Below are 20,295 nucleotides of genomic sequence, written 5' to 3' on the forward strand. Positions count from 1 at the left end.
TTTGGGAGGCAACAGGTATATCACACCAGTTGCAATTAGTTATTCCAATAGCGTTTGTCTATCTATATAGCTGTGGTATCGCAGCAAAACCGCACACAACTGCTGCACAATACAAATGCACTATAATATACTTTGTTTTGTTAGAAAGCATAAGTTTATCACACCTATCGATAGCACACCTATACCAGTCCTTAAAAGGACTTTTGTGGCCCTACTAGCTAGCGTTTGGTGTCCCTAACAGTCTGTCCCTGCTCCACAAAGCACCTCTCCCTACACTGGCAAAACAGAATGTAAAATGGCTGCCAGATCGGGTTCTGTTATAGGGCGGGGGTGTGTCCATGTGCTGAAACGTCTCAATTGTCTGTCCGGTCCAACCTGATGTGTGTGTGTGTCATGGGTCAAATATGGCGCCAGCGGACATCGCCAGATGTTCGCATGTTCGGTGAATCAACGACTGCCGGGCGAACCGCAAGGCCATCTCTAATGTTTAACAGCAGCACTTAGTGTGATGAGTGAACACTACAATACCCATTTCATTACAGGTAAACCAGGTGTTGCACAGCATGACAACACATATCAATATAATACACATGGGGAATGTTTGTTTGCCCCATGCTCAGATTTAGTTGGTAAAAACTGCAATATAACGCACTTAGGTCTCAGTTTATAGTGATAGTACTAACTATTACAAGAACCAGTCAATAGTGATGGACGAACATCTGCCGGGATGGTTTGCAAATGTGATCGCGCGAACGCGATCAAATGTTCACGAGCCGCAAGTTCGCGGCGGGTCCCATTCATTTTAATGGCAGGCGAACCTGAAAAACCTTCAGCTCATATTTGCAGCCAAGAAATAATTACTAGAAGTGCACAAATCGCACCACAACATGGACAGTGACCGACCAGATGTAATATTCGAATTTGCGATCTTCAATTTATTTTTAATTCAAAATATCGGCAATATAATTTTCGCGTACGCGCATGCGCAAAGAAAGTATATTGGTATATAACACCCCACTTCAATCAGTTTTTTTGGAAGGACGACTGGTATATCCCACTAGTGTTGAGCGCGAATATTCGAATAGCGAATTTTTTTCGCGAATATCGGCACTTCGCTAATTCGCGAATATTTCGAATATAGTGCTATAAATTCGATATTTCGAATATTCGATTTTTTTTTTTTTTTTTTTTTAATTGTTATATTTTTTCCTTTCCCACTTCCCTAAAGTTGTTCTTACCTGTCCTTTGGATTCCTGGCTTCCTGGCTGCTCCAGTCAGTGCCCGTTGCCGCTTCTGCCGCCTTCCGTGCTCATGGAGCGTCCCCATCTCCATGGGAACGTCTCCATATACTAGAATGTACTGTCGGATTTGAGAATTACGTTGAAATCGCAATTCGATTAATATAACTTGAAATAATCGAATTGCGATTTCAACGTAATTCTCAAATCCGACAGTACATTCTAGTATATGGAGATGTTCCCATGGCGATGGGGACGCTCAATGATCATGGAATATAGCAGTGCTAACTAAGTTGGCACTGCTAAGTTGAAATCGCCATGCGATTATTTCGTGTTATAGTAATCGCATTTGCGATTATCTATTTTTTTTTTTTTTTTTTTTTTTTTTACTATGGTTGGCTTCAATGGTAGAATTAGCGAATATGACGAATATATTCGTTATATTCCACAAAACGAATATGGCGAATGTATTCGTCATATTCCACAAAACGAAGATAACGAAGTATTCTGCATCTTCGTTTTATCTACCTATTCATCAACTTCGCTAATTCTAGCAATCATATAGGAAAGTTTACTATAGAGACAGCTAAGTATAATTCGCTATGCGATTATATGACTGCTTTTTTTTATATAATTAGAATAATTATAATACCTGATAATTATTATAATCTATTTATAAAAAAAAGCAAAGTAATATAATCGCATAGCGAATTATACTTATCTGTCTCTATAGTAAACTTTCCTATATGATTGCTAGAATTAGCGAAGTTGATGAATAGGTAGATAAAACGAAGATGCAGAATACTTCGTTATCTTCGTTTTGTGGAATATAACGAATATATTCGTCATATTCGCTAATTCTACCATTGAAGCCAACCATAGTAAAAAAAAAAAATATAGATAATCGCAAATGCGATTAATATAACACGAAATAATCGCATGCCGATTTCAACTTAGCAGTGCCAACTTAGTTAGCACTGCTATATTCCATGCTCATGGAGCGTCCCCATCACCATGGGAACGTCTCCATATACTAGAATGTACTGTCGGATTTGAGAATTACGTTGAAATTGCAAATGTGATTAATATAACTTGAATTAATCGCATTGCTATTTCAATAGGAGAGTAGCCTTTAAGTTAAATCGCATATTATTCGCGATAACTAGAATAATAACGAATATTCGATTTCGACGAATATAAAACGAATATTCTATCGAATATTCGCGAATTTCGTCGAAATCGAATATGGCACCTGCCGCTCATCCCTATATCCCACCAGTAGAAATTATTTGTTCCAATAACGCTTGTCCCTCTATATACCAGCAGTATAGCAGCAGAACCGCACACAACTGCCGCACAATACAAATGCACTATAATATACTTTCTAACATAGAAAGTATATTAAAACATTGGACAAGGAAGGCAATCCATTAGAATATACATGAAGATAAAACGTAACGTTTAATAATTTTAGTATGAGGGTCCATTCACACGTCCGTAAGTGTTTTGCGGATCCGCAAAACATGGACACCGGCAATGTGCATTCCGCAATTTGTGGACCGCACATCGCCGGCACTATAATATAAAATGCCTACTCTTGTCTGCAATTGCTATTTTTTTGCGGAAACGGAAGCACAGATGCAGAAGTGCGGATCCGCAAATGCGGATGCAAACAGCACATTTCGGACCCATTGAAAATGAATGGGTTCTCACCCGTTTCGCAAAATTGCAGAACGGATGCGGACCCATTTTGCGGACATGTGACTGGAAAAGATATCCCTCAAAGTGAAAATAAATTAAATTATTAAAGTTAAGCAAAAAGTATAGATGTGGTCGGCAATGACAAGTGCTCGGCGGCACCAAATCAGAAACCATATGTCCTACCACAATACAGGGGGTTCCAGTGCACATCGATGAATCCAGGAGGGAAAGCAAAAAAACATCTATCCCTGGGCTAGATGATGATGTGGTATTGAAGAAAAAGGGTGGGCAAAGAACTGTCTCTGACATTGCCCTACAGGGGGGTGCTATTCTGGCCCTGATAGCCTAACCACAGACCACCCGCCCTGATAAGAGCGACCCCTTACTCTATCTTAAAATGGCCCTAGTAAGCTCCTAGCCGCTGCCTTCCAGGTGATTACTATATAGATCTATGTGTTTTTGACTCATTATAAAAGTATATTATAAGTATATTACACCCCTCTGTGTATCACACCTATCGATAGCACACCTATACTAGTGCTTAAAATGACTTTTGTGGCCCTATTAGCTAGCGTTTGGTGTCCCTAACAGCCTGTCCCTGCTCCACACAGCAACCTCTCCCTACACTGGCAAAACACTGAATGTAAAATGGCGCCCAGATCAGGTTTATTTATAATGTAGGGGGTGTGTCCATGTGCTGAAACGTCTCAATTGGCTGTCCTGTACCACCTGATGGATGTGTCATGGGCCAAAGTTCTTCACAATATAAAAGAATATGGCGGGCGCGAATTTCTCCATATGTTCGCATGTTCGGCGAATCGCGAACATGCAAAGTTCGACGCGAAATGACCGTCGGGCGAACCGCAAGGCCATCTCTACCAGTCAAGTCCACAATCCCTGCTAGCCAAAGGGCACCTCCTTGCAATCCTGCTATGTCACTCAACAATCCTCCGGCCCCTTTTTTGCAGTCTGCATCCTTCCTAGATCAATGACTCCAACCCGATTCCTTTGTATGCACCTGTTTGTTATGCCTCCTCTCTCACACCATGTGGCTTCAGCTACACACTGATGACTGTTCCCTTCTGCAAGCCCTTATATAATGTTTAATAGTGATACTTAGTGTACGCTACACTATCCAATAAATTACATGTTAACAGGGTATGACTGCACAAAACACTGTACTAATAGTCATCACCTGTATATTTCTCTTAAAGTGGTTGTGTCCTGCATATACTAGCAAATAGTAGCGGTAGCAATACATTGAAATAATGGCACCTTTTCTCTCTGAAGACCAAAGAATAGGGTTGCGCGAGCATGTTTGGGCGAAAACCAGTTCGGCTCGAGCATCGCTATGCTCGGCACATCGCAGAGTTTGGCCGAACACCGCGTGTGCTCGAGTCAGTGCATTTAATACTAATTTAGCCTCTATTTTTATGCAGAAGATTGCTGCACAGTGAGGGAATCCCTCAGTATCAGTCTGTGGCTTAGGAGTCCCTGCTCTGACTCCATATATTGCTATGTCCATACATGGAGTCAGTTCTTGGGGACACCGCAGTGTATTTAAATCTAATTAGGCCTGTATTTCAGAAAAGTTTCTCCTGGGATTTGAACTCACAACCTTCTGCATTAGAGGCAAGGCACTTAACCATTTAGCTATAATAGCTGCATAGGCAGTTACTTTAAAAAAAAAAAAAAAAAAAAATAGAAAATACATAAATAAATATAAGACTTCTACAAACCGGATTCCCAAAAAGTTGGGACACTAAAAAAATTGTGAATAAAAACTGAATGCAATGATGTGGAGGTGGCAAATGTCAATATTTTATTTGTAATAGAATGTAGATGACAGATCAAACGAGTAAATGTATCATTTTAAAGGAAAAATACGTTGATTAAAATTTTTACGGCGTCAACAAATCCCAAAAAAGTTGGGACAAGTAGCAATAAGAGGCTGGAAAAAGAAAATTTGAGCATAACGAAGAGCTGGAAGACCAATTAACACTAATTAGGTCAATTGGCAACATGACTGGGTATAAAAAGAGCTTCTCAGAGGGCAGTGTCTCTCAGAAGCCAAGATGGGTAGAGGATCACCAATTCCCACAATGTTGCGCAGAAAGATAGTGGAGCAATATCAGAAAGGTGTTACCCAGCGAAAAATTGCAAAGACTTTGCATCTATCATCATCAACTGTGCATAACATCATCCGAAGATTCAGAGAATCTGGAACAATCTCTGTGCGTAAGGGTCAAGGCCGTAAAACCATACCGGATACCTGTTAACCAGGCCCTTAAACGACACTGCACCACAAACAGGAATGCTACTGTAAAGGAAATCACAGAATGGGCTCAGGAATACTTCCAGAAACCATTGTCAGTGAACACAATCCGCCGTTGCCAGCTAAAATGCTACAGTGCAAAGAAGAAGCCATTTCTAAGCAAGATCCACAAGCTCAGGCGTTTTCACTGGGCCAGGGATCATTCAAAATGGAGTGTGGCAAAATGGAAGACTGTTTTGTGGTCAGACGAGTCACGATTCGAAGTTCTTTTTGGAAATCTGGGACGCCATATCATCCGGACCAAAGAGGACAAGGACAACCCAAGTTGTTATTAACGCTCAGTTCAGAAGCCTGCATCTCTGATGGTATGGGGTTGCATGAGTGCATGTGGCATGGGCAGCTTGCATGTCTGGAAAGGCACCATCAATGCAGAAAAATATATTCAGGTTCTAGAACAACATCTGCTCCCATCCAGATGTCATCTCTTTCAGGGAAGACCCTGCATTTTTCAACAAGATAATGCCAGACCACATTCTGCATCAATCACAACATCATGGCTGCGTAGGAGAAGGATCCGGGGACTGAAATGGCCGGTCTGCAGTCCAGATCTTTCACCTATAGAGAACATTTGGCGCATCATAAAGAGGAAGGTGCAACAAAGAAGGCACAAGACGATTGAACAGTTAGAGGCCTGTATTAGACAAGAATGGGAGAGCATTCCTATTTCTAAACTTGAGAAACTGGTCTCCTCGGTCCCCAGACGTCTGTTGAGTGTTGTAAGAAGAAGGGGAGATGCCACACAGTGGTGAAAATGGCCTTGTCCCAACTTTTGGGGATTTGTTGACACCATGAAATTCTGATTCAACATATTTTTCCCTTAAAATGGTACATTTTCTCAGTTTAAACTTGAACTGTACTTCTACTGAGACCTATACAGTAGAAGTCTCATATTTTAATTTTTGTTAGTTATTGCCTATGCAGGTATATAGTGTAGTGGTTAAAGTTCTGCGCTATGATGCAGAAGCTGTGAGTTCAAATCCAGTCACAAATTTTTTCAGAAATAGAGGTTAAATTAGATTTATATATTTTTTATTTTTTTAGCAATTGTAAAAAATGTATGGCACAAAATAAATGCGTAATTACAAAAAAAAAAATTGAAAATTTTATGAGAGGATTTGAACTCACAGCTTCTGCATCACAGCCCAGAACTTCAACCACTACACTATATAGCTGCATAGCCAGTCCCTAAAATAAAACAAAATATGAGACTTCTACTGTATAGGTCTCATTAGAAGTACAGTACAGTAGAAGTCTCTTTTTTTTTTAAGTAACTGGCTATGCAGCTATAGCTGAGTGGTTAAGTGCCTTGCCTCTAATACAGAAGGTCATAAGGTTAAATTAGATTTAAATACACTGGGTGTTCCCAAACACTGACTCCATATATGGACATAGCTATATATGGAGTCAGAGCAGGGACTCCTAAGCCGAACTAGAGTCCCGATACCCTCCCCTCTTCATTGAAGGGGGTGCGTGGTTTAGTGCTCAGGTTCCTCCATTGACTTCCATTGTGCTCGGGTGCTCGGTATTAGGGTTGAGCGCAAATTTTAATCGCGAATATCGCCACTTCGAGAATTTGCAAATATTTAGAATATAGTGCTATATTTTCGTATTCGTGAATAGTGTTGAATATTCTAATCGCGACTTTATCGCTAATATATTACATTGCCGATTCTTGCAAACAAGTAAGTGTTCTACCCGAGCACATGAGCACTTTGGTGCTCGATCAACACTCGATTTTCTATGTACTGTTCAAAGAAAGGGGGAAAAAAACGTGTAAACTTGTCCTGAAAATTGCTGGAAAATCTACCAGCTATTTTATCTCATTATCAAGATGACAAAGAGCCGCGTGTAGAGCGAGGATGCGTTCCTGAGAGCTTAGAAGTCCCAATTACCCCAGATGAAAACACAAACGTAATGGTGACGGGAAACACTGGCCGGTGTTCAGTCCACAGGAGAGGGCTGTAATTATTGAATAAATTATCGGTAATTTCAGAGCACCCCTTCCTGACCCCCTCTTTTCAGGCAGTGTTAATATTTCTGATGGGTCACATGTAGCGGGACACAATTACCAATGTGGCTCCTCGCCTTTGAAGAGATGTTTTGTAATAAAGCAACCATTGATTTGCTACAACACCCGCCATTGTCATCGCTAAATCTCATTACGGATTCACTTTCTTCTTGTACATCTTTTTCTGCATCTCTCCGAAGGATCACTTAGGCGACGGCGTCTCAGTGGTAATAAGTGAACTTTGCTATCTATTCTAGTCTAAGTGATATCTCTCCATAGACAGGGAGATGTTATAGGGAAGACTAAATATTTAAAGTAGAAACCCAATGCAAACATATGATCTGATGTATGATGGAAGGTACCATCGGTGGTGGTGGTGGGGTATGAGAGCGCAGAACTGCTTGTTTGGACTTTGCAAGAGAGCACCAAACATGGGACATTCAAAGGTGGAAGAAAGTTTTATTCTCTGATGAGAATTTTTTTTACCTTGATGGTCCTGATGGTTTCCAACGTTACTGGCATGACAAGCAGATCCCACCTGAGATGTGTTCTACGCGCCACAGTGGAGGGGGCGCCATAATGGTCTGAGGTGCTTTTTCCTTCAGTGGAACAATGGAGCTTCAGGAAGTGCAGGGGCATCAAACGGCCGCTGGCTATGTCCAGATGTTGCAGAGAGCATTCCTCATGACTGAGGGCCCTCGTCTGTGTGGTAGCGACTGGGTTTTTGAACAGGACAACGCTACAGTACACAATGCCCGCAGGACAAGGGACTTCTTCCAGGAGAATAACATCACTCTTTTGGCCCATCCTGCGTGTTCCCCTGATCTAAATCCAATTGAGAACCTTTGGGGATGGATGGCAAGGGAAGTTTGCAAAAATGGACAACAGTTCCAGACAGTAGATGGCCTTCATGCGGCCGTCTTCACCACTTGGAGAAATGTTCCCACTCACCTCATGGAAACGCTTGCACCAAGCATGCCGAAACAAATTTTTGAAGTGATCAACAATAACGGTGGAGCTACCGATTACTGAGTTCATGTTTGGAAGTTTGATTTCTGTTTTGGGGGGTTTATATTTTTTTGGGAGCTGTGGTCCGAAACTTTTGAGCCTGTTTCAGTTTATTCATTGTTTTCATTAAATTGAATGCTCAAAAAATGTTTTGTCTCACTCCCATTCCTTCTTGTTGCATGTTGAAGCTCTACTTGGAACCTTGTTAAGATCCAGCCATGCTAAATAGGATTGTTTGCCATTTTTCAAGTGGTCTTAAACTTTTGATCAGGACTGTATAATAGAACTGTATTATGGTTATGGTCAGTGGTCAGGTGTTGTTGGCGGTTGTGGTGTTCTATTTATAGAGCATATAGAGATGCATTATGGTTATGTTCAGTGGTCAGGTCATGTTGGGAGCTGTAGTATTCTGTGTATAGAGTATATAGGAATTGTATTATGGATATGTCTTGTGGTCGGTCATGTTTGGAGTTGCAGTGTTCTGTGTATAGAGTATAATAGAATTGTATTAGGGCTCATGCACACGGCCATTGCGAGTTCACAATATATGGGCACGGACCGTGTGCACACCGTATCGTGTATGCGGACCCATTAACTTGAATGGGTCCGCAATCCGGGAGACATAATGCATTGCGGAACAGAGGCACAGATCGGAAGCCCACGGAAGTGCTTCAATGAGTTTTCATCCGTGCCTCCACACCGTAAAAAAGTAGTGCATGTAGTCCATTCAAGTGAATGGGTCCATGTCCGCAGACGGCAGGCACACGGTCATTGCCCTGCATTGTGGGCCGCAATTTGCAGTCCCCAGCACGGGCAAGGCTGGCACACATTTGTGTGTATGAGCCCTTATGGTCATGTCCAGTGGTCGAATTATGTTGAGAGTTGTAGTGTTCCAAGTATAAAGCATAATAGAATTGTATCTTTTTCTCTGGTCCGTTCACACTTCACAAAAAATTTTTTTTTTTTTTTAAAAGCAAAATGGGTTATAAAATACTGGAAAATAAAGCAGCAAATGAGAACGGTTCTGCCTCCGGAAATACAAGTGAAGCCCTTTCATTCATTGACAGCTACTGAAAATGAAGCTGTCGTACATAAATCTCCTGTTTAAAAAAAAAAAAAAATGGATTTATTGTATCTCCTAATCAAAAACTAGAAATTGACTTGTAGAGCTGTGTTCCTTCATTTCCTATTTTTACCGACATATTAAACAATCCTGGAGGCGCCTCTTCTCCCTTATAATAAGGATGTCACGGAGCGACTGGGGCTCTCATGACAACATATACAAAGATACCTACTGTAGATGGATGATAGGCCTCAAACATAGAAAATGAGAGCAAGCAGAAAGGGGAGGGGTTGACCACAGCACCCAATCAGATTGAAGCTTCTAATGCATGCCAGAAGATTAAAGAAATGATCTGATTGGTTGTGATGTCAAGTGGCCCATGTTTCTGTGAACCTGAGGCTCTAATATTTATGTTTTTAAAAATCTGATTAATAATGCAGGTTGAGGCTGGAAATCACACGAAAAGCTGTTTTCCTGACAGTAACTTGACAATCCTGCTTTAAAGAGGACCCTTCAGGGTTTCTGACAAGTCAATATTAGTGAATACTTGCGTTCTTCCGAATAATTCTGGGGCAACTGACTGCTGCAGCCAATCATCGCCTTCAAATGTACACTGTTGAGGCCAGTAATTGGCTGCAGTGGTCACATGTTGCAGCCTTGTAAACGAAGGTCAGCCTGGAAACCAGAATCGCATTGGAAAACCCAAGGAAAGTAATGCTGATATTATATGCCAGTCCCGAACCTCTGCCTGTGCCCCACAGTTTCCTAATATCGAAAAAAATAACTTTTATACATTGATTTCCAGGAGGAATAACAGTGGAGCATTCAAAGACACCACAACATTCTAAGAACAGATACGACAGATGAATCCATAGATTTAAGCCTAACCCCAAGCTCACCTGTAAACACCCACATCTGGGTGGGGTTTACATAAACCCTGCTCATTTTCAAGCTAGGACAAGCCGAATATGTTGGGATTGCCTATAAAAATTTGGGGTAAAACAGGCAGATTCAAGATTTTTGGCAATTATGTAAATCATATGGAACAGACTGGTTACTAAAGAAAGTCTCCCTAACAACCACAGCCTTGGTTGCCAGGAAGCACCCCCATAGCAACCGGCCTGCGAGATTCCGCAGATCATCAGCTCAAGACAGAATTGGTGCTGAAATGAGTCCGAGGATGGCGCAGCAAGGCCCGGCACTGCGCAGCACCAGGTTTCCTGGGCCCTAATACCGCTATTGTACGTTTAGTGCGTCTGGTCATGTTTAAAGTAAATTTCTGGTTAAATATTAAACACCACGGAGTGTTACTTCTCGAAACTCCTAAGAAAAGGAATAAAGTTAAGGCGACCTTGAGCAGAGAGAAATTGAAATGTTCTCCTTAGCCGATCTCCTAATTCTATCAGCTTAATACAAGGAGAAAAGCGTTCCGTTAATCGCTCTGCCTCACATTTTCAATTCTGGAGGAAATAGAGAGGCTCAGTATGCCGAAAATGAGCTGCGATTCAGACTCTAAAGTCATCTGCAAAGCCCAAGACACCTCATGATCGGCGGGCGTCCCACATATACAATAACAAGTGGACCAGGGCAGGGCAACAAGGACCTGAACGTAAAGAAACCACACATTAAGCAAAATTTTGTTTTTTAGATTTTTTTTATCGTAAAAAAAATGTTTTACAGGTATTTTTTTCGGGCATTTTCAACTCCCATAGGAAAATGCCTGAAAAAATGTCCCAAATCTGGCATCACAGAAGGGTCTAGGAGTCCTTAAAGGGAATACATCAGCTACATTGTAATTAATTAATTAAGTAATTAACACCATACATGACTGGAGCATATTATTTTGTGGACTGTAGATGTGATATTATTCTATTTATGACCTATCCTCTGGATAGGTCATCAGTATCTGATTGGTGGGGGTCCGACTCCTGGCACCCCTACTGATCAGCTGTTTAAAGAGGCCGTGGTACTCTGGTGAACGCCACAGCCTCTTCCTAGGCTAGTGACATCAGAGTCATCAGTCACGTGGCCTAGGAGCAGCTCAGTCCCATTCAACTGCAATACCAAGCACAGCCACTATACAATGAATGGCGCTGTGCTTGATAAGCTAAGAGGAGGGTGTAGTGTTCCCCCCGAGCACAACAGTCTCTTCAAGCAGCTGATCGGGGGTCCCGAATGTCACACCCTGACCAATCAGATACTCAGGCCATCAGTATTAAACACACAGAAAACCCCTTTAAGTTCTTGACATATTTCACATCCACATCCCAATGCAAATCAAAGTGTAACACAGAACTTGCGAGGTCTTACCTCCGACTCCACACGTTTGTGAGCAGGATGACCAGGCTGACCAGTCAGAGACCTGACAGTCAATGGAACATTCTATCAGACAGCGAAGACTCTGCTTTTCAGGTTTCCTCAATCCAAGCTGGAAGGCAAAAAGAGAAAAAAACATGAGGTGCCGTGCTGCCCCAAAAAGATAAACCTGCAGACCTGTTCAATATCAGCCACTAAAAGATGAGTTCTTAATAACCTTAAAGGGAATGTCCACTTTTAAATATTATTTAAATATTATCTTGTCTTGATACAGAGCTCCAAATTTCCTGCATGAACAGAGATTTGAAGACTATGGACAACCTGGGGGTGGGGGGTGTCATGTTTTTTAAATATTATATTTTTTTACATATTCTACTAGTCTTGGTCTAAAGATCATTTTTCAGTCTTCAGTTTTTCCTCCTCTGCAAACTGTTCCTTCTTCTTACTTAAATCTGTCAGGGAGCTTCTCTGTCTACGCAATCCACTGCCCTGATCTGTATCTTAAAGGGTTGTTTCATCTTGTCCTTGAATAACCACAGGTTGGTTGGTGGAACTATTGAAACATTCAAGCAGCTGGTACTTCTGGGGTGGCTGGAATTACAGAAACATCCAACCAGCCGCCACTGATGGGGTGGCTGGAATTATGGAAACATCCACCCAGCCGCCACTGATGGGGTGGCTGGAATTATGGAAACATCCAAGCAGCTAGCATTCCTGGGTTGGTCAGAATTATGGGAACATCCAACCAGCCGCCCTGCTGGGGTGTCCGGAAATATGGAAACATCCACCCAGCCGCCACTGCTGGGGTGGCCGGAAATAAGGAAACATCCACCTAGCCGCCACTGCTGGGGTGGCCGGAAATAAGGAAACATCCACCCAGCCGCCACTGCTGGGGTGTCCGGAAATATGGAAACATCCACCCAGCCGCCACTGCTGGGGTGGCCGGAAATAAGGAAACATCCACCCAGCCACCACTGCTGGGGTGGCCAGAAATATGGAAACATCCACCCAGCCGCCACTGCTGGGGTGGCCAGAAATATGGAAACATCCACCCTGCCGCCACTGCTGGGGTGGTCGGAATTACAGAAGCCTCCAAGCAGCTGGCACTCCACTGTTTCCGTAACTCCCATAGCTATGAATGAGAGCTACGCAAACAGCACTGCACAGCAAGTGATGCTGAATCTGTACCTCAGGAGTAACTGTGCTGCGTTGTTTGTGTAGCTCCTGTGCCCAGCTATGGGAGATACGAACACAGCGGCGCACCGGATGTTCAGCCATTTCCATAACTCCACCTCCTCCTATTCCGATCTTGGCCACGAAAGGCCAAGATGGGACAACTCCTTCACATGTTTGTGTTTGTGAGCTGAGAAATAAGGGCTACCGTTCGAGTCGAAAGAGTAGCTTTCTAATGGATTTCAGTGAGAAGGAGAAAAAACAGTCTGCAGAGCAGTGAAAACTAAAGGCTGTATTGGGAAAAACTGTTGACTTGTTTTTAAAAAAGACCAATTGGACAAATGATTTGAAGCCCAAAATGAGTAAAATATAATTTAATTTTTTATAAAAGAATGTCCCTACAGGTGTCCAAGGCTTTTACATAGTAAAACGTAACTGCCTACTGCCACCAATAGAGGGAGCTTAGGAGCTTCACGAATACAGGTTTATAATTGAGTTCAATGTATAATAGCCAGACTATTTTTCAATTTGGTGCTGGACTACCAGCTGCCAAATTAATGGAATTTTCATATATCGTCCAGGCCTTGGTATAAAATTGCATTCTTGTAGCATAATTGAATTCTATCTTGAGATTTCTCAGCAGCCTCTTGAGAACCCTAAATCCAATTACACTCTGAGCAGAGAAGTTTTTTTTTTTTTTTAACCATTGTTTATTCTCATCTTCCCTGATGGGATAATACACAATGGCCACACTGACCGTAACAATTTTTATTTATTTATTTTTTTACTTTTGCACTATTTTATTCTTTGATGAAACTTCGATATTTTCAAGTTGCTAAATGTAACAACTATTGTTAGGAGAGAAAACCGTTGCGAAGAGCGCACCGCTCGCCTTCACGCTGGGCCCAGCACAGCGGAGGTTAAGAGAGGCCGACTGGAGGAGTTTTGTAAGCTAAACATTACCTGCTCACAAAAGGACATTTTTACAGATTTTCCATCGCTGCGGGTGCAGTCTAAAAGGCGAGTCTTTATTCCCTCTCCGCAGACGGCCTTTTCACTCAGCTGACAGGCGCTCCACTCTGAAATCACCAACAAAAACGCATTTAGACTCAGACACTGCAATACATTATCCATTGTACTGCATCACTGACCCTTTAAGTGCCACTCCAGTGCTTGACAGAATTTAAAATCACTCGCATCCACTTGTCGCGCCGTGGGACTATCGCGCATCCCCAATATGCAAGTAAATCAATTCGGGATTAAAGAGGAACTCTAATCTTTACGTGATCTTACATTCATAAGTCCCCTATAGGATGCCTGGAACTGAAAATGGTGCAATGGGAAGGTATACTTCCCTTATGTTTTTTATTTTAGTGATCTCCCATGATGCATCATTTCCAGCCTTTAGTTTTTTTTATAGGGCATCTGTCAGCAGTTTTGTCCCTATGACACTGGTGACCTGTTACATGTGCACTTGGCAGCTGAAGGCATCTGTGTTGGTCCCATGTTCATATGTGTCCGCATTGATGAGATAAATGAAGTTCTAATATATGCAAATTAGCCTCTAGGAGAAACGGGGGCGTTACTATTACACCTAGAGGCTCTGCTCTCTCTGCAACTGCCACACCCTCTGCACTTTGATTGACAGGGCTAGGCACAGAAAATATTATAATGACTGGTCGTATCAATCAGAGTGGAGATGGCGCAGCAGTTGCAGAGAGAGGACAGAGTCTCTAGGTGTAATAGTAACGCCCCCGTTGCTCCTAGAGGCTCATTTGCATATATTAGAACTTCATTTTTCTCATTAATGCAGACACATATGAACATGGGACCAACACAGACGCCGTCAGCTGCCAAGCGCACATGTAACAGGTCAGCCAGTTTCAGAGGTGCAAATCTGATGACAGATGCCCTTTAAATATTTTCCATTTCGGGGGAAGCTTAGGTTTCATGTGACTGAGTATCAGACAAGTGGCACTTCCCTAATGAAAGGTAATTCACAGACAACTGGGATTTATTGGGGTGGGAAAAATGTGTCCTAGAAATAACAGCCTCTACAATGTAGAAACCATACGGCAACATACAAGCACAATACCGTCTGCTACATACAAACTCATGACCCAGTCCTGGTGGGGGACAGTGGCAGGAGGAATAGCGTGACACAGGCTAGGGCCCCCAAGTGATGGGTCACCTGCCATTACTGTATCTGTGAATTAGCACAAATGCCACAATTCAGTCAGTTGCGAGTCGTTACTGAGTCCTAGCTTTTAGGGTATCTTCACATAAAAACTAGGGCAAACTGGGCACTAATTTCTTTGTGGGGCTTGTACTGATACTACAGCGCCACTCCTGTCTATGGGTAGCGTCTTGTACTGCAGCTCAGCTCTATGTGAATGGAGCCGAGCAGCAATACCACACACAACCTATGGATAGGTGTGGAAGAAAGGAGCCATGTTTTTCTAGTGCTAGACAGCCCCTTTAAAGGGAACGTGTCACCTGGTTTGGGGTCACTTAATCACAAGCAAGTCGTTATGGAGATGAGATTTAGGGTCCATTCACACGACCGTATTTCTGGGTCCACATCCGTTCTGTGTGGACCTATTTATTTCAATGGGGCCACAAAATATGCGGCCAGCACACCGTGCCGTGGCCTCGCAAAAAATATAGCACTAGCAGAAGGACCCGGCTTCGCACGGGTATATTTCATCTATTTCATTTAATGTTTGTGTGTGTCATTAAAACATATCAACAGTATCCACTATAACAGTGACATCTACAGTACCCCGCTCCTTTAACAGTGACCTCCACAGCGGCCTGCCCCCTTAACAGTAACATCCACAGCGCCCTCCCCTTTAACAGTGACCTTCACAGCGACCGCCCCTTTATTAGTGACCTCCGTACCCAGTCTCGTTAACAGTGATTTCCACAATAACCCACCCCCTTAACAGTGACCTCCACAGAGCTCCGTTCTCTTAAAATGTGACCAACACACCCCGTCCCCTTAACAGTGACCTCTACAGCACCCTGCCCGTTAACACTGACCTCCATAGCGAACCGTCTCATTAACTGTTCATTAACTGTGACCTCCACTGTTCCCTGCCCCGTTAACAGAGACCTCCACAGTGCCTGCCCCTTTAGCAATGACCTCCACAGCATCCCGCCCCCTTAACAGTGACCTCTACAGCAGCCCGCCCCTTAACCAGTGACCTCCACAGCATCCCTCCAGCTTAACAGTGACCTCCACAGCAGCCTGCCCCTTTAACAGTGACCTCCACAGTGGCCACCCCTTTATTAGTGACCTCCACAGTACCCCATCTCCTTAACAGTGATTTCCACAACACTCCTTCCCCTTAAAAGTGGTCCTCTACAGCAATCTGCCCCTTAACACTGACCTCTATAGGGGACCGTCCCTTTAACTGTGATTCCACAGCAGCCTGCCCCTAGGGTGGCCAGAGGTCCGATTTTAGGCCGGACAGTCTGGCTTTCAGACTACCTGTCCTCTGTCCGACACAGGGCCTGGATGGACACAGGGATGTCCTTTTGAACAGCTCACTCTCAGACAGCAGCACAGTGCGGAGAAAGTCACCCTCCCTCCCACCCCTGCAGCTGACAGAAGTTGGTTTTTACCTTTATTTTTTCATTCCCCGTTGGCTGCGGAGTGGGAAAGGCGTGGCCTAACCGGGTCAGGGGCGTGACTTAGTGGGACCTGGGGGCGGTGTTTTTAAGTCTGTCTTTTGAATGGCCATTGGACACCCTACCTGCCCCCTGAACTGTAACCTCTACAGCACTCCGCTCCCTTAACAGTGTCAACCACAGGGCCCTGCCCCTTTAAAGCTGACCTACAGCAGTGAAGAAAAATGGCTGGTTTGTTATGGAAACCTGGTGTAAAACTGTGTGTATGTGGAGACTAAGAGCCTGCGAGCTTCTATTGGCTGATAAGGGTCATGTGACCAGGCTTCTATTGGCTAATGCATTTTTTGGTAATATCTCAGGAACGGTACGTGCTAGAGAGCTAAGACCTGGTCTAAAACCCGGACACCTGATGTACCTGTGTGCCAAATTTCGCGATTGTAACTGCGACGGTGCTGATTGCTTTAGCGGACATACACACATAAACTCATATATTAGATGTCCTATATATAAAAGGCATTTCTATTATAGTGCTGGCTGGTACCCGTGTTTTACAGATCCGTAATTTGTGGACCGCAAAACACTTACAATCGTGTAAATGGACCCTTAGGGTTTTAAACTGGCCCACAGCAAATCCATCCATCCCAGCAAACAATAGTAAATGAAAATTAAACTTACCAGGGGAAGAGTCCAGGACTCTTCTCCAGCAGAGCCCGCCCATTAGCATTGCGCTAATTATGTGGAGTGTGGTACACCTCGCTCTACTGTGTATGTGGCCAAACTTCAATGTATGTGTCATGAAGTGAGGTGTACCACCCTTGGTGTCACTGGCACGGTGACCAGAAGAGTCCCGGACTCTTCTCCTAGTAAGTCTTACTGTTCTGTGTGGGGATGGATGGCTTTTTGTGGGAAGATTTGTGACCCTATACCCCAGCTATACCACAGTATTCTGGTTGTTTAGTGGACTGAAGTCAGGTGGCACAGTCCCTTTAAGAAACAGCACTTAGCCCTCGGCATAGATCCAGTATTGTGTGAGACCTCACAGCTAAGGGTGCTTGGAGACCAAGATATTCCTAAGGTTTTCACATCTTATACCCACTCGCTATAGATGGTGGTTATAATGACCAAAGGGCCCATTACAAGCTTTGCTGGGGGCCCATCTATCAGTCTAGCTCTCGGTTTCCATAAGGACTATATTGCTATATTGTCTTATATTTCGGGGGTTCTGTCTATCTCAAGGCAGATCCTGTGAGAAATTTGAGTAAAGGGAAGCCCAAGCAAGCAAATCAGTACCAGGAGGAGGGGCCTTATTAGAAGATATCTGCCTAAATTTACTCTGGATGTTGCCTAGCAACAGTCAATGCACTCACTAAGTGACAACAGTAAGACTCCATCTCCCCGTGTGCCCTGTTGTCACTCAGAGGTTTTCTAAGCCACTTCCTGTCCGCTGTAGATGACATATGGCTATTACCAAACAGTCGTGTATCTCACTTGGACCCAAAGTCCTGACATCTTCGCGATTTCTGGAAGAAATATGGAGGTTGGAAGCCAACATTCAATTTTAAGGAATGAAGCTATAACTTCATCACATTTATCTGTTGGGCCTGTGCCTAGTGCCATGGACTTCATAACCAATCAGTAAACAGCTTCTAAGCATAGTAGCCAATAGCCCTGGAGAAAAAATATGGTTCGCGGGAGGGGTGGAGCTTATTTAAATTGACCTCAAAGTGGGAGTTTTTTGTCTGGGAGGTCCCAGGGTGGGACGTAAATATCCCAGGATATGTTGTAAACAGCAACCAATCACAGCGCAGCTTTAATTTTTCAAGAGCAGAATAAAAAATGAAAGCTCAGCTCCGATTGGCTTCTATGGCCAACAAACTCAGATCTCTTGCTGTCACTGGAACCGATTCCCCCCAAAAAATAAAAAATCCTATCGCCGGATAACGAGAGAAGCCGCATGGGAATATCATAGTAAATATTACAGTGGATGGTAATGGATGGATTGGTCCCGTAATTAAGCAATTACATGAATTTCCACCAAAATTAATTACATTTTATCATTGTTTTATAATGAAATTGAATGCAGTCATTTGCATTTTAATTAAATGTCTGTTTTTACATTGTCAAAAGCAAGAAATGTCTGAGAATATTTCAATGTGAAGAAAAAGAAAACGGATGGCTTTTGTTTGATTAGTGCATGGAGCTCGAGATCGTCGGAAGGTTATTGAAATATTACATTCACGTTTGGGGGGGAAAGTTAAAAATGTAACGCGGCGTCCAAATCTATTGTTCCCTGTTATCAGCCATTATTGATGGGAGACAACCGTACAGAAATTTCTGGGCAGTCCATAAAAATAGGCAAATTGTTTTTCCCGTGAAAAAAATGGATGTGTCCGTGATTTTTTTGAGGCTGCTGGTACACGACTAGATTATTTTGGTGTAAATTATTGTGATTTTACATCTTTTATCAGTATATTGAGCTATAGAACTGTGTTACTTATAATCTTTATCATTTAATATGGTTTTCCAATTTGTCTGTAAAAAATAGTGTCTGCCCGTGATTTTGGTATAAGTTGTCTAGAAAAAAGAGAAATTCTGGTTGGCAACCCTCATGGGAGAGGCTGGGTCCAAAAGACCCTATCACAGCTATTTTCTCCATTGGCTGTGCGGCTGAATGCAATCTATTGTCCTCTGTTATCAGAGATTATAGATGGGAGATAATCAAATTTTTATAGTTAACATTTTTAAAATAATTTTATTGATGATGATATTTTTAATTTTCCATGTCACTATCTATATTTAAACAAAAAAAAACGAAATCCTACAGTTTTCCCACTGGCCGCTAAGCCTAATAATAGGCGCCACATCTTGGGCTGTACAGATCACTTTAGGCCTGTATGACCAACAGATTATCTGACCAATATCTGTCCAATCAGACCAATAGTTGGTGTGTATAACAAAACGTCTGTGTGTTATTGGCCATCAGGAAATCGGTCAGATAATCTGTTGCTGTAATACAGGCCTTACTGAAGTTACCTGCTTATCTGTCATTCTAATCCTGCCTGTAATGATATCACCTCTGTGTAGTGATAAGACAGGATCCACCACTCACACTAGGTGATTGTCAAATTTTATCTATTCTTTCCTCGTACAATGACCTCTGCACTGGTCACAGAGCATGCCTAAAAAACTCTCCCATAGAAGTCAATGATCCCCTAATGACAATTGTATCTATGGACCATGGGGCTGCCATAAAGCAATTTTCTAAATGCTGTTAAGAATACTAAAACTAAATATATCGCCTGTGCTTACTGATGATCACCAATTGCCTTCTTCCATGTGTTTTTGTTGCCACTTTATCTAATAATTGATAATTGTTACAAAGTTCCTGTAGATACATGCCCAGTGCTTGTATGTATTCTAATACAGTCACTGAATTGACTCCAGAAGAGGATTTCTTTTGGTCCCCTGAGGCTTCCGTACAGTGTGACGTAAACGCTCCAGGAAACTTGTTGGCTACCGAAACACGAGCGTATGTCGCCGGGGCACCGCTACGTGGAAGAATAAGCTGAAGATTCAAGGTAGGAGGATCAGAGAGCACGAGTAGGGTGGTAGATGGAGAGGAGGGAGGAGATGTATGGAGGTGCAGCACTGTGGAGAGCATGAGTAGTGTGGTAGATGGAGATGAGGGAGGAGATGTATGGAGGTGCAGCACTGTGGAGAGCTTTGTGGGTGAGGGTGAGAAGTTTGAACTGTATTCTGTGGTGGATGGGCAACCAGTGAAGTGACTGGTATAGACTAGTAGCATCCATGTAGCGGTTGG

At 42.9% G+C, this 20,295-nt stretch overlaps 1 protein-coding gene across 1 annotated transcript in view; it reads right to left on the reverse strand.

Annotated features, from left to right (window-relative positions):
• THSD7B (thrombospondin type 1 domain containing 7B) overlaps positions 1-20,295 on the reverse strand; it is a 91,297-nt gene that overhangs the window by 40,814 nt on the left and 30,188 nt on the right. The window contains exons 4-5 of the mRNA XM_044305047.1: positions 13,806-13,921; positions 11,664-11,781 (exon numbers count right to left, since the gene is read on the reverse strand). Coding sequence (XP_044160982.1) covers positions 11,664-11,781; positions 13,806-13,921 — 234 coding nt within the window. The remainder of the gene's footprint in view (positions 1-11,663; positions 11,782-13,805; positions 13,922-20,295) is intronic.

The sequence above is a fragment of the Bufo gargarizans genome, chromosome 8, assembly GCF_014858855.1.
Source record: "Bufo gargarizans isolate SCDJY-AF-19 chromosome 8, ASM1485885v1, whole genome shotgun sequence".
Taxonomy (NCBI): domain Eukaryota; kingdom Metazoa; phylum Chordata; class Amphibia; order Anura; family Bufonidae; genus Bufo; species Bufo gargarizans.